The sequence below is a fragment of the Capra hircus genome, chromosome 1 (assembly GCF_001704415.2).
Source record: "Capra hircus breed San Clemente chromosome 1, ASM170441v1, whole genome shotgun sequence".
Classification (NCBI taxonomy): Eukaryota; Metazoa; Chordata; class Mammalia; order Artiodactyla; family Bovidae; genus Capra; species Capra hircus.
The window spans coordinates 82,727,793-82,754,346 of NC_030808.1; the positions used below are offsets into that span (position 1 = coordinate 82,727,793).

Genomic DNA, 26,554 nt, shown 5'->3' on the forward strand with positions numbered 1-26,554 from the left:
CAGTGGAATTCTCTCTCTCTCTTGTGGAAAAATTGCCTTTATTTGCAATTCAGTATCTTTTCTCCATACAGATTTGTGCTTCTTGACTTTTGAATCAATTATAACATCTGCCTGGTTCTTTCATATCATATGAGTCCTATCAATTCTTTTTTTTAAATTTATTTTTATTGAGGTAACATTGATTTATAACATGTTTCACGTGTACAACATTATATTTCTACTTCTGTATGCTCTACCACCAAAAGTGCTCACCACCAAAAGTTTAATTTCCATCTGTCACCATAGAGTTGATCCCTTTACCCATTTTGCCCTCTCTTCCCCTCAATCCCTTCCCTTCTGGTAACCACTACTCTGTTCTCTATATCTACATGTTTGTTTTTATTTAATTTGGTTTCTTCATGTATTTTGATTTTCTGTTTATTTTTAATATTCCAAATATGAGTGAAATCATCCAGTATTTTTTCTTTCTCTATCTGACTTATCTCACTTAGCATAATACCCTCAAGTTTTCTTCATATTGTCACAATGGCAAGATTTAATCTTTTTATGGCTGAGTAATATTCCTATTATATGTGAATATATATATACATATTATATATGTGTATACCACATTTCTTTATCCATTCATCTATTGATGGACACTTAGGTTGCTTTCATACCTTGGCTATTGTAAATATGCCATAATAAACATAAAGGAGCATATATCTTTTCAAATTGGTGTTTTTGTAGTCCTTGGATAAATACGCAGAAGAGGGGTAACTGGATCATAGTGTAGTTCTAGTCTTAATTTTTTGAGAAATCCTCCATGCTGTGTTCCATAGTGGCTGCACCAATTTACATTCCTACCAACAGGGTGTAAGTTTTCCCTCTTTTCCGCATCCTCACCAACACTTATTTCTTGTCTGTTGGATAATAGCCAATCTGGCATGCATGAGGTGATATCTCATTGTGTTTTTAATTTGCATTTCCCTAATATTAGTGATGCTGAACATCTTTTCATGTGCCTGTTGACTATCTGTATGTTTTCTTTGAAAAAATGTCTATTCAGCTCCTCTGCTCATTTTTAAATTGAGCTGTTTTGGTTTTTTGTGTTGAGTTGTCCGAGTCCTTATTGAATATACCGTTTGCAAATATCTTCTCTCATTCCGTAAGTTGTTTCTGTTTTACTGATGGTTTCCTTTGCTGTGCAAAAGCTTTCTAATTTGATGCAATTCCATTTGTTTATTTTTTGCTTTTGTTTCCCTTGCCTGAGGGGACGCATCTAGAAAGATATTGCTAACACTGATGTCAAAGAGCTTACTGCCTAGGTTTTCTTTTAGAGAGTTTTATGGTTTCAGGTCTTTCACATAAGACTGTAATCTATTGTGAGGTAGTTTTGTGTGTAGTGTGAAATAGCAGTCTGGTGTCACTATTTTTTAGCATGTGACTGTCTAATTTTCCCAGCACCAGTTATTGAAGAGACTATCCTTCCTCCATTGTATATTGTTTTCTCCTTTGTTGCAAATTGTTCACATATCCATGGGTTTATTTCTGGGCTCTCAATTCTATTCTATTGATCTATGTATTCCACACCCCACCCCCAATACCATGCTGTTTTGCCAATACCATGCTGTTTTGCCAATACCATATTGCCAATACCATTACTATAGTTTATAATATAGTTTGAAATCAGAGGGTGTGATACCTGCAGCACTGTTCTTTTTTTCTTGGGATTACTTTGGCTATTCGGAGCCTTTTGTGGTTCCATTTAATTTTAGAAAAACATTTTGTTTATTTCTGTGAAAAATGTCCTTGGTGTTTTAATAAAGATTGCGCTGAGTCTGTAGATTGGTTTAGGTAATATGAACATTTTGACAGTTAGTTTTTCCAGTCCATGAGCTTGGAATATCTTTCTGTTTGTTTGTGTCTTCCTTAATTTCTTTCAACACAATGTCTTATAGTTCAGGGTATAGGTCTTTTACCTCTTGGGTTAATGTTATTCCTAGGTATTTTATTCTTTTTGTTGCAATAGTAAATGAGATTGTTTCCTTAATTGCTGTTTCTACTAGTTGATTGTTAGTGTATAGAAGTGCAATAGATTTGGGGTTCTTTTTGGCCATGCTATACAGCATGTGGATTCTTAGTTCCTCAGCCAGGGGTCAAACCCATGCTCCCTGCATTGCAAGCATTGTCTTAACCGCTGGACCACCAGAGAAGTCTCAGAAATGCCGTAGATTTTTGTATATTGGTTTTGTATCCTGCAACTTTACTGTATTTGTTTATTGTTTCTAAATAGTTTTTTTTGATGGAGTCTTTAGGGTTTTCTGTTTATAAACTTGTGTCATCAGAAAATAGTGACAGTTTTACTTTTCCCTTTCCAGCTCTGATGCCTTTTATTTCTTTTTCTTGCCTAACTGCTCTGGCTAAGACTTGCAATATTATGTTGAATGAGTGGCAAGAGTGGGCAACCTTGTCTTGTTCCTGATGTTACAGGGATAGCTTTCAATTCTTCGCCATTTAGTGTAATACCAGCTGTGAGTTTGTCATATGTGGGGTTTATTATGTTGAGGTAAATTCTTTCTATATGCATTTTATTGAGAGTTTTTTTTTAAATCATAAATGGGTGTGCAATCTTGTTAAGTGCTTCTCCTGCATTTATTGAGATGATTGTATGGTTTTTTATCCTTCCTTTTGTTAATGTGATATATCATGTTGATCACTTTGCAGATGTTGAACCATTCTTTACATTCCCGATCATGGTGTGTAATCCTTTTAATATATTGTTGTATTTGGTTTGATAATATTTTGTTGAGGTGTTTTGCATCTATGTTCATAAGATACAGTGGCCTATAATTTTCATCTTTTTGTGTTGTCTTTGGCTGGTTTTGGTGTCAGGGTGATTTTGGCCTTGTAAAAGGAATTAGAAAGTATTCTCTTCTTTAAATTTTCTTGGAAGAGTTTGAAAAGAATGGGTAGTAAATATTTTAATGTTTGCTAGAATTAACTTGTGAAGCTATCTGGTCCTGATCTTTTGTTTTTTGAGAGCTTTGTTTTAAAATTTTTGCATAAATATTTATTATGCCTCTCACAAAGACAGACCTCTTTTTGACATAGTCACAATACTAACAATATTCCTGTAATATCCTAAAATATATAAGTAGTGTTCACAATTCCCTGATAGATCAGTTTTTTAAATTAATTTGTTTTAAAATTAAAGGATAATTGCTTTATAGAATTATGTTGTGTTCTGTCAAACCTCAACATGAATCAGCCATAGGTATACATATATGCCTTCCCTTTTTGAACCTCCCTCCCATCTCCCTCCCCATCCCACCCCTCTAGGTTGATATAGAGCCCCTGTTTGAGTTTCCTGAGAGATATAGCAAATTCCCCTTAGCTATCTATTTTATATATGGTAACGTAATTTCGATGTTACTCTCTCCATACATCTCACCCTCTCCTCCCCTCTCCCCATGTCCATAAGTCTATTCTCTATGTCTTTTTCTCCACTGCTGTCCTGAAAATAAATTCTTCAGTACCATTTTTCTAGATTCTGTATATATGCATTGTGAAAGTCTCATAGTCATGTCTGACTCTTTGTGACCCCATGGACTATACAGTCCATGGAATTCTCAAGGCCAGATTATTGAAGTGGGTAGACTTTCCCTTCTCCAGGGCATCTTCCCAACCCAGGGACTGAACCCAGGTCTCCCACATTGCAGGTGGGTTCTTTACCAGCTGAGCCACAAGTGAAGCCCATATATGCATTAGTGTATGATATTTATCTTTCTCTTTCTGACTTACTTCACTCTATAATAGGCTCTAGGTTCATCCACCTCATTAGAACTGACTCAAATGCATTCCTTTTTACGGCTGAGTAATATTACATTGTGTATATGTACCACAACTTCTTTATCCATTTATCTGCCAATGGACATCTAGGTTGCTTCCATGTATTAGCTATTGTAAATAGTGCTGCAATGAACAATGGGATACATGTCTTTTTCAATTTTGGTTTCCCCAGGGTATATGCCTAGGAGTGGAATTGCTGGGTCATATGGTGGTTTTATTCCTAGTTTTTTAAGGAATCTCCATACTGGCTTCTATAGTGGCTGTATCAATTTACATTCCCACCAACAGTGCGAGAGCATTCCCTTTTCTCCACACTCTCTCCAGCATTTATTGTTTGTAGGCGTTTTGAAGACGGCCATTCTGACTGGAATGAGGTGATATCTCATTGTAATTTTTGTTTGCATTTCTCTAATATTGAGCAATGTTGAGCATTTTTTCATATGTTTGTTAGCCATCTCTGTGTCTTCTTTGGAGAAATGTCTGTTTAGGTCTTTTTCCCATTTTTTGATTGGGTTGTTTGTTTTTCTGGTATTGAGTTGTATGAGCTGCTTGTATATTTTGGAAATTCTTTGTCAGTTGTTCCATTTGCTATTATTTTCTCCCATTCTGAAGACTGTCTTTTCATCTTGCTTATAGTTTCCTATGCTGTGCAAAAGCTTTTAAGTTTAATCAGGTCCCACTTGTTTACTTTTGTTTCTATTTCCATTACTCTAGGAAGTGGATCATAGAGGATCTTGCTTTGATTTATGTTATTGAGTATCCTGCCTAAGTTTCCTTCTAAGAGTTTTGTTTTTTGAGAGCTTTTTGATTATTGCTTCAACCTCTGTACTTGCGATCACTCTCTTCAGATTTTCCATTTCTTCATGATTCAGTCTTGGAAGGTTGTACAATTCTAAGAATTTGTCCATTTCTTATAGGTTGTCCAATTTGTTGGCATATAGCTGTTCATAATATTCTCTTATAATCTTTTGTATTTCTGTGGTATCTGTTGTTATTTCTCTTGTTTCATTTCTGATTTTATTTTGAGGACCTTCTCTCTTTTTTCCCTTAGTGAATCTAGCAAAAGTTTTGATAGTTTTATTTATGTTCTTGAAGAACCAGCTCTTAGTTTCATTGATGTTTTCTATTGTCTTTAAAATCTCTATTTCATTTATTTCTTCTCTGGTCTTTATTACTTTCTTCATTCCACTGACTTTGGGCTTCCTTTGTTCTTCTTTTTCTTGTTCTTTTAGATATAAAGTTAAATTTTTTTGTTTTAGAGTGTTCTTGTTTCTTGAGGTAGATTTGTATTGATATAAACTTCCCTCTTAATACTGCTTTTGCTGTATCCCATAGGTTTTGGTGTATTGAATGTTCATGTCTTTTGGTAATTTTTAATTTTTCCTTTGATTTCTTCATTAACTCATGGTCGTTCAGTATCAAGTTGTTCAGTCTCCACATATTTGGAATTTTTTTTCCAGTTTTCTTCTTATAGTTGATTTCTAGTTTCATACTGTTGTGATTGGGAAATATGCTTGATGTGATTTCAGTCTTCTTAAATTTATTGAGACTTGTGTTTCAACATATGATCTGTCCTTGAGAAAGTTCCATATGTACTTGAGAAGAATGTGTATTATGTTGTATTGGATAGAATCTGCTATACAAATCTTTATTAAAACAGTTTGGTCTAAGGTTTCACTTAAGGCCATTGTATCTTTGTTGACTTTCTGTGTGGATGACCTATCCAAGTCCTCTACAGTTATTGTGATGCTGTCAATTCCTTCCTTTAGGTCTGTTAATTGTTTTATATACTTTGATGTTCCCATGTTAGGTGCATATATAGTAATCACTGTTATGTCTTCTTGATGAATTTTACCCTTTATCATTATCATTTATCATTTCCTTCATTTAAAAAATATCTTATTTATCTTTCCTCTTCCAATTGTTTCTAGAAATCTATCTTTTAACTCAGTAATTATCTTGTCCATTTCCATTGCTTTCTTATACATCCTTCATCTTGTTTAGTGAGTTCTTTAGCTGCTTCGTTCTTTTTTAGAGTTTTCATCTGTTTAATAAAGTATTCCTTCTGTTTATTAGTTTTATTCCTGAGTTCATTAAACTACCTTTCTGAATTTTATTGTAGCTCATTGACCAATTTCTGGAGAACTGTCATTTTCTTTTTGTGGTATAATGTTAATTGATTATTCGTAGCACCTGATGAACTATTCCTCTGCCTGCACATTTGAAGTAGCGACAGACTAGAAGTTAGAGGCTCTTCTTTTTTTCTGGTAGGTGGTGCTATAGGACAAGTTTTTGGTTTTTCTTAACCTGGGCTGCCTTAGGTTTTATCAGCTCTGTGACGGGTGTGGCTCTGTGCCTTCTTGTAGCTTCTTATGCCCCCTGGGCCGTTGCTGCCTTGCTTCTGCCAGTGCTGCTGTCGTTGCCTCCTGTTGCCCTGGGATGGTGGGCCCTTCCCTTGCCGCTAATTTCCCCTGAGTCACAGGATCCACCCCCTGGCGGGAGAGCTAGGATAACGGGGAGCCCAGATCACTCAGGCACTTCTGTTCTGGCTGGTGTGAAGGTTCACAGGCTCCACTGTGAGTCTTGGGGGAGGAGCCGAGATATGGATGCCTCAGTGTCAGGAAGGACGGGCCCCAGGCCCCACTGCTGCTGCTCCCCAGGTGTCTGCGGACGCTGGAGCTGCTAGAGTCGTGTGTTGCCTCCCCTGCTGCCGCCATGTCCTCTAGGGCTGTGGATTCAGCTGCCATGGCCCGAGGCCCAGGATTGCCAACTCTGCTGTTCCTGCAGTTCTCCTTCCTTGATGTGTTCCCGTCTACTCTCTTTTAGATGTACAGACGTTTGAAATTCTGTGGCATCCTGGTGTGTTGGGCAGAGGTAACTTTGTTGAATTTTGGATGTCTTACTGTAGATTGAAGGGGAGAGACAGAGAGGTTTATTTATTTTTTAAAATTTATTTTTGGCTGTGCTGGGTCTTCATTGCTGCACACAAGTGGTCTCTAATCACAGCAAGTGGGGGCTTCTCTTCATTGTAGAGCAGAGGCTTCTCACTGCAGTGGCTTCTCTTGTTGTGAAGCACAGGCTTTAGGCATGTGGGTTTCAGTAGTTGCAGTACTTGGGCTCAGTAGCTGTGGCTCTTTGACCATAGGGTAAGAGGTCTTCAGTAGTTGTGGTACAGGGGCTTAGTTGCTTCATGGCACTGTGATCTTCCTGGACCAGGTATTGAACTTGTGTCCCTGCATTGGCAGCAGATTCTTATCCACTGTACCACCAGGGAAGTCCCACAAAGGAAGCTTTTGATTTCACCATGTTGCTGACATCACCCAGTCAATTCTTTAATATGTATCCCTTTTTATATTTGTACAAGTGTCAAAATTTTGCCTTTTTTTTCTGAAAATTATCTTTACACAGTATAATCCCTAGAGTTTTTTTCAGATTTCACCAGTTATACACATGTTCATTTGTTTGTGTGAACAAGTTATTTTCCGAGGGTTCCAGTAAGAAGCAAGGAAATCATGAGAGCTTTGGAAAGTCCAAAGTCTGATGTTGGCCACAGTGAAGACTGACACCCTGAGTTAAGAGTTATCAGAGTAAAATGGGATAAATCTTTTGATGGGGATCATTCTGGATCCAGAGTCTAATGCTTAGTTTTTCATGTGCAAGAATTACTGTATCTGCTTTCCTTGGCTATTACCTGGATGTGTTAAAACACAGGATTAAGAGTTAGACAAAATTGGATTTAAAATGGTTCTACTGCTTCCTTCCTATATGATCCTAGGGAGGGATCTTTTTCTTTTTCTACCTAGATGTGTGTGCTGTGTACTAAGTAGTGTCCGACTCTTTGTGACCCTATGGATCTTAGCCCACCAGGCTCCTCTGTCCAAGGGATTCTCCAGGTAAGAATACTGGAGTGGGTTGCCATGCCCTCCTTCAGGGGGATCTTCCTGACTCAGACCGGGATCGACCCCGAGTCTCTTATATCAACCTGCATTGGCTGTCGGTTTCTTTACTAGTAGTGCCACCTGGGAAGATATCTAATGCTAATATCTGCCTCATAGTGTTGTTGTAAGGATCAAATGAGATAATGACTGCAATGGGCTTGGCATATAGAAAGTATAGTTAATCTTTGAACAACATAGGAATTAGGGCATCTACCCTCTGCATAGTTGAAAAATCTGCTTATAACATAGTGGGACTTCCATGTCCGTGGTTCCTCCTTATCTGTGGTTCTGCATCTGTGGATTCAACCAATCTTGTACTGTGTAGTACTACAGAGTTTACTATTGAAAAGATTGTGAGGACTTCCCTGGTGGTCCAGTGGCTAAGACTCCACACTCCCAATGGAGGGTCCTGGGTTCAATCCCTAGTCCGGGAGCTAGATCCCACATGCTGCAACTGAAAATGCCTCATGCCACAACAAAGATCCAGCACAGCTAAACAAATAAAGAAAAGAAAGAAAAGAATCTGTGTAAAAGTAGACCTTCTCAGTTCAAACCCATGCTGTTCAAGGGTCAAGTGTACTCAGTAAACAATGGCTATTATTGTTAAAACAACTCTTCTGTGTTCAAACCAAGGAAAGGCCTAAACTAACAATCTTTCATGAAAACTGCAAAAACCACTATGTCTTTATTTCACTCTAGACCCATTAATACTCAAATAAGCAGAGTTCTTGCTCAACAAGAACAAATGGAGTAATAGTTTATCAACTCATCAACTTCAACAGTAGATCAATGATGAAAATCACAGATGCATGCTAATTGATACCTGTTCTTTGTTTTCTTTGCAACTTTTATATTTCTTTTCATGTAAGAAATAATGTACGATCTATAAGACTGTTCATGTAAATGATTTTACAGATCAGCAAAAACCCAATAATGTGTCCAAATTCTTGTCAGGAAAATATGAGTAATGTAGGTATGATCTTCTGACATATCTTGGAGTCACTAATGGTATCAGAGGGGTCAGTAGGGTCCCCACTGGAGGGCTACCGGTAAGAGACTCCTGAAGGGCTGACAAATCCAAGAACTTCTTTCAGGTTTTCCTTTCAGCTTTGCATTAAAACCTACTTCAGTATTCTTACCTGGGAAATCCCAAGGCCAGAGGAGCAGAGGAGTCCATGGGGTCACAAAGAGTGGGACATGACTTAGCAACTAAACAGCAGCTGCAAGGATTTGCTAATACAGGATTGCCAAAATGAGGCATTTGTAAACTAAAATTTGCACATTACTCAAGTGTCCTCAGGATTCAAGTTAGGCACTCTACTAAGATCCTGTATTCCCTGAGAAAGTTAAAAAGCTCCTGCCTGCAAGCAGACACCCTCATGTCAGAATTCTCTCAGTTTCCAGGGGTTTTTGTTATCAATGCATTAGCAGCATTGACCTGAGGTGGTTGAGCTGCTATTATTGCTTTCTGATAATGATCTGGTAGCTTTGTTTCATCATCACCTATTCAGTGTCATGTGAATTGTTTGATTTTCTCCTTCAAGGTGCTGCAGTGCATATTTGCATCAAAAATAGTTTTAGCAATCCTGTGTTAACAAGGCCTTGCTGCTGCTGCTATTTATTGCCTATTTTAAAGTGTATAGGGTATTGTTTGATTAAAAAGACTCATGTAAACTCATATTCTCTTATATAGTATAAACAAATCCATATGTAATTATAGCAGTAAGTTTGCTGCAACTTTTAATTTTGTTCCTTTTCCATTCTGTTATTATCACCAGTTCTTTTTTGAGTGAGGCATTATTTATGGATGAATAAAATAGATTCCATGATCAAAACCATTTGAAATATACTGTTCTAAATTCTTTGAGGAGATTATTAATGCTCACCCTCACAATCCTTAAGCATTGCACAATAGTAACAAAGTAACCAACATGGGACTCTCCCTCCAATTTCTCACCTTGCTCATCCAAAGGTCCTGGCTGCTTTCATCTACTTCCATAAATGTAGAGCCTGTTTATTATGCTACATCCTAACCTTTCCTGATGAATCTATCAGGATGATATCCCAGGACACATCTCATCATTATCTCATCATTCATTTCTTGGCTGGCACAAATGTCATTTTCCCACAGAGGTTTTCCTTGAACATTCTGTTTATCTATTCTATTTCTCTGTCCTGTTACCCTGTTTATTTTCTTTAGGACAGTTATCAGTATATCATATCATCAGTGTCCTCCTGTCTTTTGAGTCTTCTCCTGTCTGTCTTATTCATTGCCATATCCCCAGCACCTAAAAAATATCTGGAATATAAGGAAGCACTAAGTACACTAAAGATTGGTAAATAATGAATGAGTTCTTTGCTCATTCATTTAACATTGCTGTTCTGGGGAGCAGATGACGGGAAGGTCCACAGAGGCAGAAGCTTTCATTTAATCCTGATGGCATGTTGCATGTATTGGAGGTCTACCTGCCAGCCAACCAGTGGGGATTATCAGCTACCCCAGCCCAGTATTTTCTTCTTCAGTTGCAGCAGTTGAAGCAGGGCTGCTCTTCTTCATTGCATCCCCCAACCTCCTCCATCTCAATGGGAAAGAGTCCAAGGCTCTGGAAACTTGTCTTAGGTGTAATGTTTGAATCCCTTTCTCCTATCAAAGAGCCCTAACTGGTCTGGCTGTGAGGATTTCATATAATTGGAAATGGTGAAATCTGTGCGTGAGCTGAAGCTGTGAGTGATGTCAACATATGGGAAGCATGTAGAGCTGATAGATGGGTAGGGAGCTGAGGTCTGTGAGCCCCTGGTGAGTCATCCAAAGGTCAAGGAGGGCCAGGGGCAGACATTGATGAATGTTGAATATATGTATCTGGGAATTGGAGAGTCTGGGAGATGACAGTGGGGAGCAGTGGAATGAGAGAATAAGCTGGAAGTGGTAAGCAAAGAGAATTTTGTGGTGGGGTTATTTATTTTTTGGTGGTGTTTAATGTCTCTATTGAGATATAATTTACATACTATTAAATTCACCTACTTGAAGCACACAGTTCAGTGGTTTTTAGTTTATTTGCAGAGTCACGCAGTCATCACCACTATCTAATTTTAGGGATTCATGTCGATGTATGGCAAAACCAATACAATATTGTAAAGTAATTAGCCTCCAATAAAATAAATAAATTTATATTTTTTAAAAAAGAACATTTTTTTTATCATCCCCCAAAAGAATCCTGTACTCATTAGCAGCCACTCCTCTTTCATCTACCCCTTTCCCCACTAAGTCCTAGGCAACCACTAATCTACTTTCTGCCTCTATGGATTAGCATATTCTGGATATTTCATGTAAATAGGATTATATGATATATGATCTTTTGTGACTGGTTTTCCTTGTACTTAGCATGTTTTCAAGGTTCGTCTATGTAGTAGCCTATACCATGTGCTTCATTTCTTTTCATGGCCAAATAATATTCCATTTTATGGGTATATAACTTCTTATTTATCCATTCTTTAGTTGATAGACACTTAGGTTGTTCCACTTTTTTGCTATTTGAATAATGTCACTGTGAACATTTGAGTACAAGGTTTTGTGTGGACATATGTTTTCATTTCTCCTCGGTATATATCTAGGGATGGAATTGCTAGATCATGTAGTAATCTTGTGTTAAACACATTGAGGAGCCGCCAAACTGTTTGCAAAGTCTGTACTATTTGCATTCTACTGGAACTTTTTCTGACTGGTGGTTTTATGAGTTTGTTCTGGACACTTGAGCCACCTGAATACCACCAGAATGAGTATGTTGGGATTCTGCTTGGATCTCACTATTTAACTTCTGCTGCACAAACCTCTGGATCCCATGAGGCCCATTTGCTATGCTGCTAAGTCACTTCAGTTGTGTTCAACTCTTTTCGACCCTGTGGAACATAGCCCACCAGGCTCCTCTGTCTATGGGATTCTCCAGGCAAGAATACTGAAGTGGGTTACCATTTCCTGCTCCAGGGGGTCTTCTCAACCTAGGGATTGAACCCACGTCTCTTATGTCTCCTATATTGGCAGGTGGATTCTTTACCACTAGAGCTACCTGGGAAGCCCAAATTTTGGGACACAATCCTTTTCCAAAGTTAAGAACCCATCTTCTCATTGACTTTTCCTTTTCTGGCCATGACACACAGCATGCAGGATTTTAGTTCCCCAACCAGGGATCAAACCTGTGCCCCCTGCAGTGGAAGCACAGCAGTGTAACCACTGGACTGCCAAGGAATTCCCCTGATCATTTGTTAAGGTTTTACCTAAATGTAACCCCAGAGGTTGCAAAGAATATAATCAATCTGATTTTGGTGTTGACCATCTGGTGATGTTCATGGGTAGAGTCTTCTCTTGTGTTGTTGGAAGAGGGTGTTTGCTATGACCAGTGCATTTTCTTGGCAAAACTCTATTAGTCTTTGCCCTGTTTCATTCCATATTCCAAGGCCAAATTTACCTGTTACTCCAGGTGTTTCTTGACTTCCTACTTTTGCATTCCAGTCCCCTATAATGAAAAGATATCTTTTTTGGGTGTTAGTTCTAAAAGGTCTTGTAGGTCTTCATAGAACCTTTCAGCTTCAGCTTCTTCAGTGTTACTGGTTGGGGCATAGACTTGGATTACTGTGATATTGAATGGTTTGCCTTGGAAACGAACAGAGATCATTCTGTCATTTTTGAGATTGCATCCAAGTACTGCATTTTGGACTCTTATTGACCATGATGGCTAGTCCATTTCTTCTGAGGGATTCTTGCCCACAGTAGTAGATATAATGGTCATCTGAGTTAAATTCACCCATTCCAGTCCATTTTAGTTCGCTGATTCCTAGAATGTCGACGTTCACTCTTGCCATCTCCTGTTTGACCATTTCCAATTTGCCTTGATTCATGGACCTGACATTCCAGGTTCCTATGCAATATTGCTCTTTACAGCATCGGACCTTGCTTCTATCACCAGTCACATCCACAGCTGGGTATTGTTTTTGCTTTGGGTCCATCCCTTCATTTATTCTGGAGTTGTTTCTCCACTGATCTCCAGTAGCATATTGGGCACCTACTGACCTGGGGAGTTCCTCTTTCAGTATCCTATCATTTTGCCTTTTCATACTGTTCATGGGGTTCTCAAGGCAAGAATACTGAAGTGGTTTGCCATTCCCTTCTCCAGTGGACCACATTCTGTCAGACGTCTTCACCATGATCCACCTGTCTTGGGTGGCCCCATGGGCATGGCTTAATTTCATTGAGTTAGACAAGGCTGTGGTCCTAGTGTGATTAGATTGACTAGTTTTCTGTGATTATGGTTTCAGTGTGTCTGCCCTCCGATGCCCACTTGCAACACCTGCCATCTTACTTCCAACAACATAAGAGAAGACTCTATACATGGACATCAGCAGATGGTCAACACTGAAATCAGATTGATTATATTCTTTGCAGCCAAAGATGCAGAAGCTCTATACAGTCAACAAAAACAAGAACAGGAGCAGACTGTGGCTCAAATCATGAACTCCTTATTGCCAAATTCAGACTTAAATTGAAGAAAGTAGGGAAAACCACTAGACCATTTAGGTATGACCTAAATCAAATCCCTTATGATTATACAGTGGAAGTGAGAAATAGATTTAAGGGACTAGATCTGATAGATAGAGTGCCTGATGAATGATGGACGGAGGTTCGTGACATTGTACAGGAGACAAGGATCAAGACCATCCCCATGGAAAAGAAATGCCAAAAAGCAAAATGGCTTTCTGAAGAGGCCTTACAAATAGCTGTGAAAAGAAGAGAGGCGAAAAGCAAAGGAGAAAAGGAAAGATATAAGCATCTGAATGCAGAGTTCCAAAGAATAGCAAGAGGAGATAAGAAAGCCTTCTTCAGCGATCAGTGCAAAGAAATAGAGGAAAAGAACAGAATGGGAAAGACTAGAGATCTCTTCAAGAAAATTAGAGATACCAAGGGAACATTTCATGCAAAGATGGGCTCAATAAAGGACAGAAATGGTATGGACTTAACAGAAGCAGAAGATATTAAGAGGTGGCAAGAATACACAGAAGAGCTGTACAAAAAAGATCTTCACGACCCAGATAATCATGATGGTGTGATCACTCATCTAGAGCCAGACATCCTGGAATGTGAAGTCAAGTGGGCATTAGAAAGCATCACTACGAACAAAGCTAGTGGAGGTGATGGAATTCCAGTTGAGCTATTTCAAATCCTGGAAGATGATGCTGTGAAAGTGCTGCACTCAATATGCCAGCAAATGTGGAAAACTCAGCAGTGGCCACAGGACTGGAAAAGGTCAGTTTTCATTCCAATCCCAAAGAAAGGCAATGCCAAAGAATGCTCAAACTACTGCACAATTGCACTCATCTCACACGCTAGCAAAGTAATGCTCAAAATTCTCCAAGCCAGGCTTCAGCAATACGTCAACCATGAAATTCCAGATGTTCAAGCTCGTTTTAGAAAAGGCAGAGGAACCAGAGATCAAATTGCCAACATCCGCTGGATCATGGAAAAAGCAAGAGAATTCCAGAGAAACATCTATTTCTGCTTTATTGACTGTTGCAAAGCCTTTGACTGTGTGGATCACAATAAACTGTGGAAAATTCTGAAAGAGATGGGAATACCAGACCACCTGACCTGCCTCTTGAGAAACCTATATGCAGGTCAGGAAGCAACAGTTAGAACTGGACATGGAACAACAGCCTGGTTCCAAATAGGAAAAGGAGTGTGTCAAGGCTGTATATTGTCACCCTGCTTATTTAATTTATATGCAGAGTACATCATGAGAAACGCTGGGCTGGAAGAAGCACAAGCTGGAATCAAGATTGCCAGGAGAAATATCAATAACCTCAGATATGCAGATGACACCACCCTTATGGCAGAAAGTGAAGAGGAACTAAAAAGCCTCTTGATGAAAGTGAAAGAGGAGAGTGAAAAAGTTGGCTTAAAGCTCAACATTCAGAAAACGAAGATCATGGCATCTGGTCTCATCACTTCATGGGAAATAGATGGGGAAACAGTGGAAACAGTGTCAGACTTTATTTTTTTTGGCTCCAAAATCACTGCAGATGGTGACTGTAGCCATGAAATTAAAAGACGCTTACTCCTTGGAAGAAAAGTTATGACCAACATAGATAGCATGTTGAAAAGCAGAGACATTACTTTGCCAACAAAGGTCTGTCTAGTTAAGGCTATGGTTTTTCCAGTAGTCATGTATGGATGTGAGAGTTGGACTGTGAAGAAAGCTGAGCGCTGAAGAATTGATGCTTTTGAACTGTGGTGTTGGAGAAGACTCTTGAGAGTCCCTTGGACTGCAAGGAGATCCAACCAGTCCATCCTAAAGGAGATCAGTCCTGGGTGTTCACCGGAAGGACTGATGCTGAAGGTGAAACTCCAATACTTTGGCCACCTCATGCAAAGAGTTGACTCATTGGAAAAGCCTCTGATGCTGGGAGGGATTGGGGGCAGGAGGAGAAGGGGATGAAAGAGCATGAGATGGCTTGATGGCATCACTGACTCGATGGATGTGAGTCTGAGTGAACTCCGAGAGTTGGTGCTGGACAGGGAGGCCTGGTGTGCTGCGATTCATGGGGTCGCAAAGAGTTGGACACGACTGAGCGACTGAACGGAACTGAACTGAACCCCAGAGGTGTATTGTGACCAGACAGTCCTGTCAGGCCTCATGTCTCCATCTGTTCTTGTATTCTATTCATTGCTTTCTCCACACAAAGCTTTCCTAATGTCTAGCCCAGTAGTTTCAGCTCTAGCTGCACATTAGAATCTCCTGGGAAGTTTTCAAACATACCAAAACCCATGCCAGAGCTTCTCATTTAGGTGGTCTAAGGTGAAGCCTGGGTTGTAAGATTATTTGAAAATTTCCTCAGATAATTCTGACGTGCAGCCAGGATTGAGAACCATTGCTCCAGCTAGAAGAGTCCTTTCTCCTCTGAACTCTATAGCAGTTTTTTTTCCCTCTGTCTCCTGTTGGCTGCTTTGTACATGCCGTGTATCTTAGTTCCCCAACCAGGACCCCAGCAGTGAGAGCACTGAGTCCTAACTACTGGACCGACAGGGAATTATTGCAGTTTCTCTTTAATGGTGCTCAACAAAACTTTAAAAACGTGTTCTACATTTCACTGAAGTTATTTACACACGTATTTTATTTCTCCAGCTGTGCCAGAAGCTTTTTGAGGACAGATATTGTGCTTCATTCTTCAAATCTCCAACAGGGTTCAGTTCAGTTGCTCAGTCGTGTCCAACTCTTTGTGACCCCATGGACTGCAGCACTCCAGGCTTCCCTGTCCATCACCAACTCCCAGAGCTTGCTCAAACTCATGTCCATCGAGTTGGTGATGCCATCTAATCACCTCATCCTCTGTCGTCCCCTTCTCCTCCCACCTTCAATCTTTCCCAGCATCAGGGTCTTTTCCAATGAGTCAGCTCTTCTAACAGGGTTACCCAAGGACGTTTGTTTATCCCCTCACCTGGGCTCAGTAAACATTCATTAAGCACAAACCTATCCCTGAAAAAAGAACTAAAAATAGCAAAACCGCATGACCTTGAGCAAGTTACATAACCTCTAAACCTCTTGGAAAATACTTGGTTACAGCCAGTCTTGGAAAAGACTGGTCCCCCACTGGCATTATCATGGAACAACGTGCAGGAGCCAGCCTGTCAGGAAGTTATCTGACGTCTTCCTTGACCACCCTTCTAAACTTGCAGCTCCCTCCCTGCATTGCCCATTCTTTGCTTTTTCTCGTTGGCACTCAGCACATACTCTGTGTTTCACTTCTCTTCTTTATTGTCAGTCTCCACCCACCCGCAATGTAAGCTCCCTGTGGATAGAGATTTTTGCCAGCCTGGTTCACTGCTGTATCTTCAGAATTCAGAATAGTACCTCTCAGGTAGTAGATGCTCAATAAGTATTTGTTAAAATAATAAATAAGTATTTTAGCCTATTTTTAAAAAGAGGTTTAATCCCTGACCTCTACTCCAGCAACATGAATTATTTTTTGGTAAATATTTGTAGTCTTTACTATAAAGCCTTTCTTTTCCAATAAAAATTATATTTCTAGCATAAACATGTATATTCTGAATTGTGTTTTGGAAATATAATGTCATTTCTGAGAGCATCAACAGTGGTTCTGTTTAAGCCCAGGGAAGGTTGGAGCAGGGATCATGGGCATGTTTTGGGGACTGTTGTATGTGAACTGGAGCAGAGGAACAGGGTCTGGGATGGTTAGTGGAAGCCAAGGAAACCTGAACACTGGGTGTTCTTGCACCACAAGAACTCTACTCCTAGGTGTTCCAGAGGACAAGGACCGTGGTGACAGAGGTGGCCAAGAAGAGCAGGTAGATGCGGAAGAGCAGGTTGTCCATCATGTGGCCGAATTGCACCCACAGGTCAGCGAGCTGGGCTCTTGTCAATCCTGAGCCCCCATTCAGTTCTGCCTCTTTGGGTCCCAACTCCTTCCCTCCCAGTTTTCCTGGTTCCTTCAGTCCTGTAGGGAGGACAGAGATATAGCCATGAAATGGGAAGGAGACAGGATTAGAGAAATGGGAGACTGGGAAGTTGGGCCCAGTGTAGACAGGGTGAGCAGTGTAGACTTCTCTTACCAGACAGGTGGGTGGATATAAGGCCCAGGCTTGTGTTTTCTTTGTGGGGCACAGCAGGGTAACATGTCCTTGGACTGGCGTGGCGTAGAAGCAGGGAGTGGAGCCAGCAAGGCATGGGTGGGGGCTGGGTGGTGGCCAGGTGCAGCAGGTAGGTGATAAAGATGGTCTCCAGCAGGCTGAGCACCATCAGGGACAGACACAGGGCAAAGTAGACACCTGGGTGGCAGGAAGAAGCACACTCAGGTGAGTCAGGTCCAGAGGGACCACCAAGCCCCCCTTTCTTCTGTCTCACACCTCAAGCCTTTTTTAAGATTGACTGCACCTTAGGTGCCTCAGCAGATCTAGCCAGTTCACTCGCCTACCCTGCCTATGTTTTTTTTCATTTTTCATTTCCCAACTGTGAGGTAGGGGACATACTAATGAGGGAGGTGCCAGTGGCAGGAAGTAAGTCACTGATATTGAGCAGGAATACATTGTAGCCCAACAGGAGTGTCATCTTGAATGGGGCACGGTTCTCGCTTTCTGCCGGCAGGTAGAAGCTGAGGGCATCAATGGCGACTAGAAAGCTACTGGGCACCAGGAGGTTTATGACGTAGAGGGTGGGCCTGCGCCTGATGGCCACCTGGTGGAGAGGGGAGAGCAGAGAACCAGGTGAAGTTAGAACTGATGTGAAACCAAGGGATGAGTCCAGTCCCTTCTTTTCTTTCTTTTCTTTTTTTTGGTCTCCACCATACAGCCTATTGGATCTTAGTTCCATGACCAGGGATCAAACCCGCACCCCCTGCACTGGAAGTGCAGAGTTCCAACCACTGGATCACCAGGGAAGTCCCTCCCCTTCCTTTCTTGATGTTCTCACTCCAACAGTAACTCTTTTTGGGAGGAGCAGCTTTTGTGTGACAAATAGGACTCCCCCATACCCACTGAAGAAAACCTAGGCCAGGGATGATAGGTTCAGAGATGGGGGTTGCTTTGGGGACTTGGGAGAGAGGAAGGCTGTGAGGGTTATGGTACCTAGGGACTTTTTTGGTCTTAGGGCAAGTGGTGAAAGGCTCTGAGACTTAGAAGGGTCTGATGAGGAAGCTATGGGGGATGAAGAGTCATGCTGGAATCTCTGGCCTTACATAGAACATGATCTGGTCAAAAAGACTGGTGCCCACAGACATCTTCGGGGTGGCCTTGTTGATGCCCAGGAGCTCCCACTCTCCTTGTGTGCGGCCAAGGTCACGTGAGTTATCCATTATCTCCCACACTTCCTTGTCCATGCCCAGCAACATGCTTTCCTCTGCCGGGGAGACAAACGCTCAGTTAATATCTGCTCAGCACCTGCTGTATGCTGGGATTGCAGAGATGATTCAATGACTGTTTTAGTTACTTTTTCAGCTAGTCCTATAATGTGACTTCCTTGCTGCCCAGTTGCCTCCTTTCAGTTTTGGGCTTTTTCAGGAAGTCTCTAAAATTCAACTTCTCCCCACCATCCACACACCCACAACTAGCAAATACTCCACTATCCCCTTTTATACATAAAAAAGTGACTTGGCCCCTGAATGATTTTTTGTTGCGCCACTGGTTGATCTCATTTTACCCCAGTTACTCAGTGCAACTCACCTGTATAGAGGAAAGAGCTAAAGGTGAGGGTGCAGTTCTGCTGGTCAAATGGGAAGTAGAAGATGTCCAGGTTACAGATGCTGGTCACCCTCATCGGTTTGTTATACACAACGCGACCGTCATTAGACACATATGCAGAGAGGCCGTCCGGGGTCTGATCCACATCCATGCTAAGTGGCAAAAGTGGGGGCAGGCATCTGTTTAAGTTTTGGTCTTAAGTCAAGGTTTCCCAATGCTGCTGCTCTGCCATCTTTTCTTTTTTTAAAAAAAAAATTATTCATTTTAATTGGAGGCTAATTACAGTATTTTAGTGGTTTTTGCCATACATGGACATGAATCCACCATGGATGTACATAGGTTCCCCATCCTGAGCCCCCCTCCCTCCTCCCTCCCCATCCCATCCCTCTGGGTCATCCCAGTGCTCCAGCCCTGAGCACCCTGTCTCATGCATCGAACCTGGACTGGTGATTAGTTTCATGTATGATAATATACATGTTTCAATGCTATTCTTCCAAATCATCCCACCCTCACCTTCTCCCAGAGTCCAAAAGACTGTTCTATACATCTGTGTCTGTTTTACTGTCTCACATATAGGGTTATTGTTACCATCTTTCTAAATTCCATATATATGTGTTAGTATACTGTATTGGTGTTTTTCTTTCTGGCTTACTTCACTCTGTATAATAGGCTCCAGTTTCATCCACCTCCTTAGAACTGATTCAAATGTATTCTTTTTAACAGCTGAGTAATATTCCATTGTTATATGTACCACCAGCTTTCTTATCCATTCGTCTGCTGATGGACATCTAGGTTGCTTCCATGTCCTGGCTTTTATAAACAGTGCTGTGATGAACATTGGGGTACACATGTCTCTTTCAATTCTGGTTTCCTCGGTGTGTATGCCCAGCAGTGGGGTTGCTGGGTCCTATAGCAGTTCTATTTCCAGTTTTTTAAGGAATTTCCACACTATTCTCCCTAGTGGCTGTACTAGTTTGCATTCCCACCAACAGTGTAAGAGGGTTCCCTTTTCTCCACACCCTCTCCAGCATTTATTGCTTGTAGACTTTTGGATCACAGCCATTCTGACCGGTGTGAAATGGTACCTCATTGTGGTTTTGATTTGCATTTCTTAGATAATGAGTGATGTTGAGCCTCTTTTCATGTGTTTGTTAGCCATTTGTGTGTCTTCTCTGGAGAAATGTCTGTTTAGTTCTTTTGCCCATTTTTTGATTGGGTCTTTTATTTTTCTGGAGTTGAGCTGCAGGAGTTGCTCGTATATTTTTGAGGTTAATTCTTTGTCAGTTGTTTCATTTGCTATTATTTTCTCCCATTCTGAAGGCTGTCTTTTCACCTTGCTTATAGTTTCCTTTGTTTTGCAAAAGCTTTTAAGTTTAATTAGGTCCCATTTGTTTATTTATATATTTATTTTGCTTTTATTTCCATTACTCTGGGAGGTGGGTCGTAGAGGATCCTGCTGTGATTTATGTCAGAGAGTGTTTTGCCTATGTTTTCCTCTAGGAGTTTTATAATTTCTGGTCTTACATTTAGATCTTCAGTCCATTTTGAGTTTATTTTTGTATATGGTGTTAGAAAGTGTTCTGGTTTCATTCTTTTATGAGTGGTTGACCAGTTTTTCCAGCACCACTTGTTAAAGAGATTGTCTCTTTTCCATTGTATATTCTTGCCTCCTTTGTCAAAGATGAGGTGTCCATAGGTGCGTGGGTTTCTCTCCGGGCTTTCTGTTTTGTTCCATTGATCTATGTTTCTGTCTTTGTGCCAGTACCACACTGTCTTGATGATCTGCCATGTTTTCTGCCCACCGTTTTCTCATTTCTAGGGGAAAAGTTGATGAGCTGTGACTGTGCTCCTCTCTGAAGTGAGTTTTCAGTAGCCCCACTGCATGGGTTTGCCCTGCACTGCCCTGGCCTGCTCCTTGCAGAAGAGTCTTCCCCCAGCTTTTCCCAGCCCTGATACTCACGATTCTACGATGAAGATGTCTGGGAGCCACAGGTTCTCAGCTGTGATGGTGAGTTTTTTGATATTACCACATTCTTGTGGGTCCCAGCTGATAAACGGGTGATTCCAGCTCTAGGATACAGGGTGCAGAGAGATGGTTATGGCTCAGACCTGAAGCTAGTTTATATCAGCATTTGCTGCCCTTGAGTCCCTTAAAATATACATACATATGTCTGAATTTTTTCTAAATGTATGTACTATGGGCATATGATAAAACTTCAACAACTCCAGAAAGATATAATATAAAAAATAACTTTTTCCCTCCTTAATTCACTCCAACTCAGTTCATCTCCCCAACTCAGTCCCATTATTAACAGTTTTTTATACGTCATTCTAGAAAAAATATATATTCCAGAATTCGTTTGTACTTACCTGGACTCATACTGTGCACATTGTTATATATGTTGCTTTTTAATTTTCTTTAGCCACATTTCCTTTTAAACTCTGATTCCTTTTCTCTCTCTGGTGATAATGTCCCTCTTCTCTAGTTTACAAAGTCTAGAAACCTTTAAGGTTTATAGGAAAACCTTTACAGGAAACCTTAAGCTGGGGTGCTGGATACTTTTGAGCCTTGAAGCTTACTTAAGGGGTTCCAACTATACTGCCCTTTTTCTTCCTGTTTTTTCCATCTGAATTTCAAAATTGATTGGCAGCCCAGAAAGCTATTTGTCACCAGCAATGGCCCCATTCTGGTTGTATTTCCTTGGGCACTGTCAGTTTTAACAAATGTGATTTTTGCAAACAAAGCCAGAAAATCAGGCAAGGAGAAAGAGAGAAAAATGCTGGGATTACATACCAACTTTAACCACAGAAATGATGTCAGCAGCTGAAGTTGTGCATCCTGATTAAAAAAAAAAAAATCCCCATTCAAGATCATTAGTGCTATGAAATCAGGTCCTAGTCTACCTCTTCCCTTTGTTTCCTAAGTGGTCCCATGTTCAGTTTTTCAATTACAAGTCTCGAAAGATAGTTCAGAAAAATTCAGGTTGCACAGAAACTATAAGGAGAAAAAACAGCATGGGAGCCCATTGGGAATATGTTTTTTTTTTTCTTTTATTCTAAGTGGAATATTCCTATAAGGGCAGGATTCAAGGACAATGTTCCCTGCCAAAATGTCACTGCAGCATTCCCTGTCATGTCTCTCAACCCCATAGGATGAACATCAAACTTGTACAAAATCCATTCAGGAGGCTTATCGCTTACCACTGGACAGCTATAACGCTGGACTGACAAGGTAAAGAGTTCTTGTTTTCTATTGGCAACCTATAGAAAAATATAGCAGTCAAAACTTACCACTTCCAGGATGGCAGACAAGGTGAAAGAGATGTTGATACGAGTAGGGATGCTAAAATTGGTGACTGGACGGAAGTCCTTCTTGTTAAATACAGACTGGAAGACAGTGGGGTCTACCCCCTGCTGGTCAAAGCCTGAGCAATTGATGGTGAAAGTGTTTGCCCTTCCTGTAGAGAATAGAGACCCTTTGAGATGAGAATAGGGCTTTTGTGTTTTCCGAAGTGAGAGGAGAGCCAGGGCTGGGACCTGAGAGCCTCCCTGCAGAGAAAGAAATGTGGACACGGGGTGGTCATGTGAACCACCACCACCACCCGCCTTCTTGAACAAGAGTCCCAAAGGCCAAGGCTCTGGGACTTTCTTCCTGCCAGGGCTGAGGAGGATGGGCTGGTGTGGTAGGCAAATGGTGGAAGTTGATGTGGTGAGCTGAGTCAGGGCACAGCCCTTTCTTCCTGTGCTTTTGGTCCCGTATAAAGCCTACCCAAATCCGTATGCAAACTGCTTCTCTGGGGAGACCTCTTCCTTCCATAGTGGTGACCCTAAAGTTTTGACCTTTGTCTGACCAAACTTTTCTTCTCTCCAGCTCTATTATGATTCTTCCTTGTAGATACTGAACAAAATTCCTCTAAAATTTTGTTTCTCAATGTTCCCTTCCCACTTTCATGTTTTCTCATTTCACAAACATCTGTGTGATGTCAAACACGTGGAAACTTAAGGAACGTGGTATGCAATGTGAATTTATTGACTTCCTACAATGTCCTGTGCCCTGTGACCTTCTCAAACTCAGTGATTTCCTCTAAGATCTATGGGAGGCATTTTCATCATCACCATCTTGATAAGATCTCGTTGATCATCCACCATGTGGCTGATGGAGCTGTATGATGAAATGTTATAGTCCTTCTGCCCACCTCCCCCGCACCCCAACCCCAGGTGACTCTGGTTATTCCTGTAGCTAAGCCCAGCCTTTTCTTTCCCACGTCTCTTTTACATCTCCCCATTTCAATTATCTCATGAGGTACATCTCCAAACTAAGGAGAAGCATATCTGGGGGGAAGCAAACACTGTCCTTTTCCTCTATATCACCTCTCTACCACATCTGCCAAAGCAAGGTGGGAAGGAGTTATGTTATTGTCAGAAGGACCCAAACTACCCTGTTCATAGTTACTAATCTGGTAGAAGGACAAGTTGAACATTATTAATATAAAGGAGTGGAATCAGAGAGGCAGTAAAATGGAAGAACAGATGATTTAGTAGATGTCTATGCAGGCAAATGAGACAGGAGCTGTGTGTTCTGACTAGTGAAATAGGTTTTTCATCTGTTTCCCAAAGGAAACCAAAGCATAGATATTAGAGAGAAAAGAAATGTTTAACTCAACTCCTTTGGGTGCTTTCTAGTTCTGGGGAATGAGAGGGTTTCTGGAATTTTCTCAGAACAGTATTCCCCTCTTTCCCTGTTCTTGTCTCATCTTACCTTGAAGCAGAAGGCTGACACTGAGGCAGAGGAGGAATCCCCCTGTAGTGGACCACCACCCTTCCATCCTCCTCTTCTGGATTCTTCTCTAAGGACTCACCAGGAACCCCAAACCCTGGAACTTAAAAGAGTCCAGACCACACCTTGATTCCTGGTTTTAAATGCTGCTCATGACAGCTGACCACTCCCTAGTGAGAGGCTGTGGCCAGAGAGGTCACAGCAGAGTGTCCTGCTTTGCCCCTGTCCAAGTATGCCTTCTGAGCTCTAGGCATGGAGAAAATTGGGCCACTTATCTTTGTCTAGATAAGTGGTCTCAAATTTGAGTTACAAGGACCTTTCAGGAAAACTGGGGGACTTGGGAGATGGGGCAGGTGAGGTCATTAATAAATGTATCATGAAGTCCTTCTGGAAAGAACTGTGCCTCAGATAAAGTGTATGGACCACCAGGAAGGGATGAGTGTGCTCTTTTGTGGTGGGGCCACTTGCTGATTTCACAAGGCAGGAACATGTAATTATTTTGTTGCAGACCTAGAAATATATCCTTTGTCCAGCTAAGGACCTTAGGGATTACTGTCAATACTGAGTTAAGAAGCTTGCTTGAGAGTTTAAGTTCCATTTTTTGTGACATAAACCTTTCAGAACTCTGTCCCTGCAGCTAGCACCACAATACAGCTTCTTTATAAGGTTTCCTCTATCTAATTTTCCCTAACGTAATCCTTTATTTTGCCATTCTCCTAAAATAGAAGTCTCCCACTTACCCTTCCCTGTCTAATGTCTCTAAAGGCCTACAGCCCTGGCATCATCAGGTAATGTTTGTGAGTTGAAAAATCATTTGGAGGTTTGCACGTGTGTCTGAAAGCACCCCAAGTGGTTCTGATTCATACTCAGTTTATTGAAAACTTTGGGATGGGCTATATTGAGATACCACAATCAGGATATTGCTATTACTATTGATATACTCAAGATATAGAACATTAACTCCAAGATTTTTCATGTCACCCTTTTATAGCTATAATTACCTCCCTCCCCATTACTCTACCACCGGGCAACCGCTCACTTGTTCTCTATTTCTATAATTTTGTCATTTCAAGAATGTTATATAGACCAAATTATGCATATATAACCTTTTGGGATTGGCTTTTCTCACTCAACAAAATTCTTTGGAGATCCATCCAGATAGTTGCCTGTATCAGTACCACCCCCTTTTCCTGCTGAGCAGTCGTCCACAGTATGGATGTCACACAGTTTGTTTTTCTACCTGGTGAAGGACTTCTGAGTTTTAAGGGAAAACACTTACTTTGGACACCAAATGTGTTTTTTCTTCCCCCCTTATACTGAGCCATTTGGATATTCATTATCCACAGTTAGTGCCAGTCCCACAAGCAAAAGTCTCATTCCCACAAGACTGCCCCCTACTTCAGATGCCTATTACAAGCCCAGGTCTCCCACACTTCTGGACAACTGACTATAAATTGAGGGTTCCCACAACTCCATCCTCAGGTTTGATGGTTTGTTGTATGGCTCACAGAACTCATGGAAACACTTTGTTTACTGATTTATTACTAGCTTTGTTCGTAGTGATGCTTCCTAAGGCCCACTTGACTTCACATTCCAGGATATCTGGCTCTAGATGAGTGATCACACCATCGTGATTATCTGGGTCGTGAAGATCTTTTTTGTACAGTTCTGTGTATTCTTGCCACCTCTTCTTAATATCTTCTGCTTCTGTTAGGTTCATACCATTTCTGTCCTTTATCGAGCCCATCTTTGCATGAAATGTTCCCTTGGTATCTCTAATTTTCTTGAAGAGATCTCTAGTCTTTCCCATTCTGTTCTTTTCCTCTATTTCTTTGCATTGATTGCTGAAGAAGGCTTTCTTATCTCCTCTTGCTATTCTTTGGAACTCTGCATTCAGATGCTTATATCTTTCCTTTTCTCCTTTGCTTTTCACCTCTCTTCTTTTCACAGCTATTTGTAAGGCCTCCCCAGACAGCCCTTTTGCTTTTTGGCATTTCTTTTCCATGGGGATGGTTTTGATCCCTGTCTCCTGTACAATGTCACGAACCTCATTCCCATAGTTCATCAGGCACTCTATCTATCAGATCTAGTCCCTTAAATCTATTTCTCACTTCCACTGTATAATCATAAGGGATTTGATTTAGGTGATACCTGAATGGTCTAGCGGTTTTCCCTACTTTCTTCAATTTAAGTCTGAATTTGGTAATAAGGAGTTCATGATCTGTGCCACCGTCCGCTCCTGGTCTTGTTTTTGTTGACTGTATAGAGCTTCTGCATCTTTGGCTGCAAAGAATATAATCAATCTGATTTCGGTGTTGACCATCTGGTGATGTTCATGTGTAGAGTCCCAAAGAAAGGCAATGCCAAAGAATGCTCAAACTACTGCACAATTGCACTCATCTCACACGCTAGTAAAGTAATGCTCAAAATTCTCCAAGCCAGGCTTCAGCAATACATGAACCGTGAACTTCCTGATGTTCAAGCTGGTTTTAGAAAAGGCAGAGGACCCAGAGATCAAATTGCCAACATCCGCTGGATCATGGAAAAAGCAAGAGAGTTCCAGAGAAACATCTACTTCTGCTTTATTGACTATGCCAAAGCCTTTGACTGTGTGGATCACAATAAACTGTGGAAAATTCTGAAAGAGATGGGAATACCAGACCACCTGACCTGCCTCTTGAGAAATCTGTATGCAGGTCAGGAAGCAACAGTTAGAACTGGACATGGAACAACAGCCTGGTTCCAAATAGGAAAAGGAGTGTGTCAAGG

At 41.0% G+C, this 26,554-nt stretch overlaps 1 protein-coding gene across 1 annotated transcript; it reads right to left on the bottom strand.

Annotated features, from left to right (window-relative positions):
- Positions 16,755–23,834, bottom strand: LOC102185870 (5-hydroxytryptamine receptor 3C). The gene is made up of 9 exons (XM_005675200.2): positions 23,768–23,834; positions 22,300–22,466; positions 21,803–21,847; positions 20,969–21,078; positions 18,991–19,160; positions 18,507–18,667; positions 17,803–18,007; positions 17,386–17,601; positions 16,755–17,270 (listed from the first exon to the last, which is right to left on the bottom strand). The coding sequence occupies exons 1-9, from the start codon at positions 23,832–23,834 to the stop codon at positions 17,068–17,070; spliced, it is 1,344 nt and encodes a 447-aa protein (XP_005675257.2). The 3' UTR covers positions 16,755–17,067.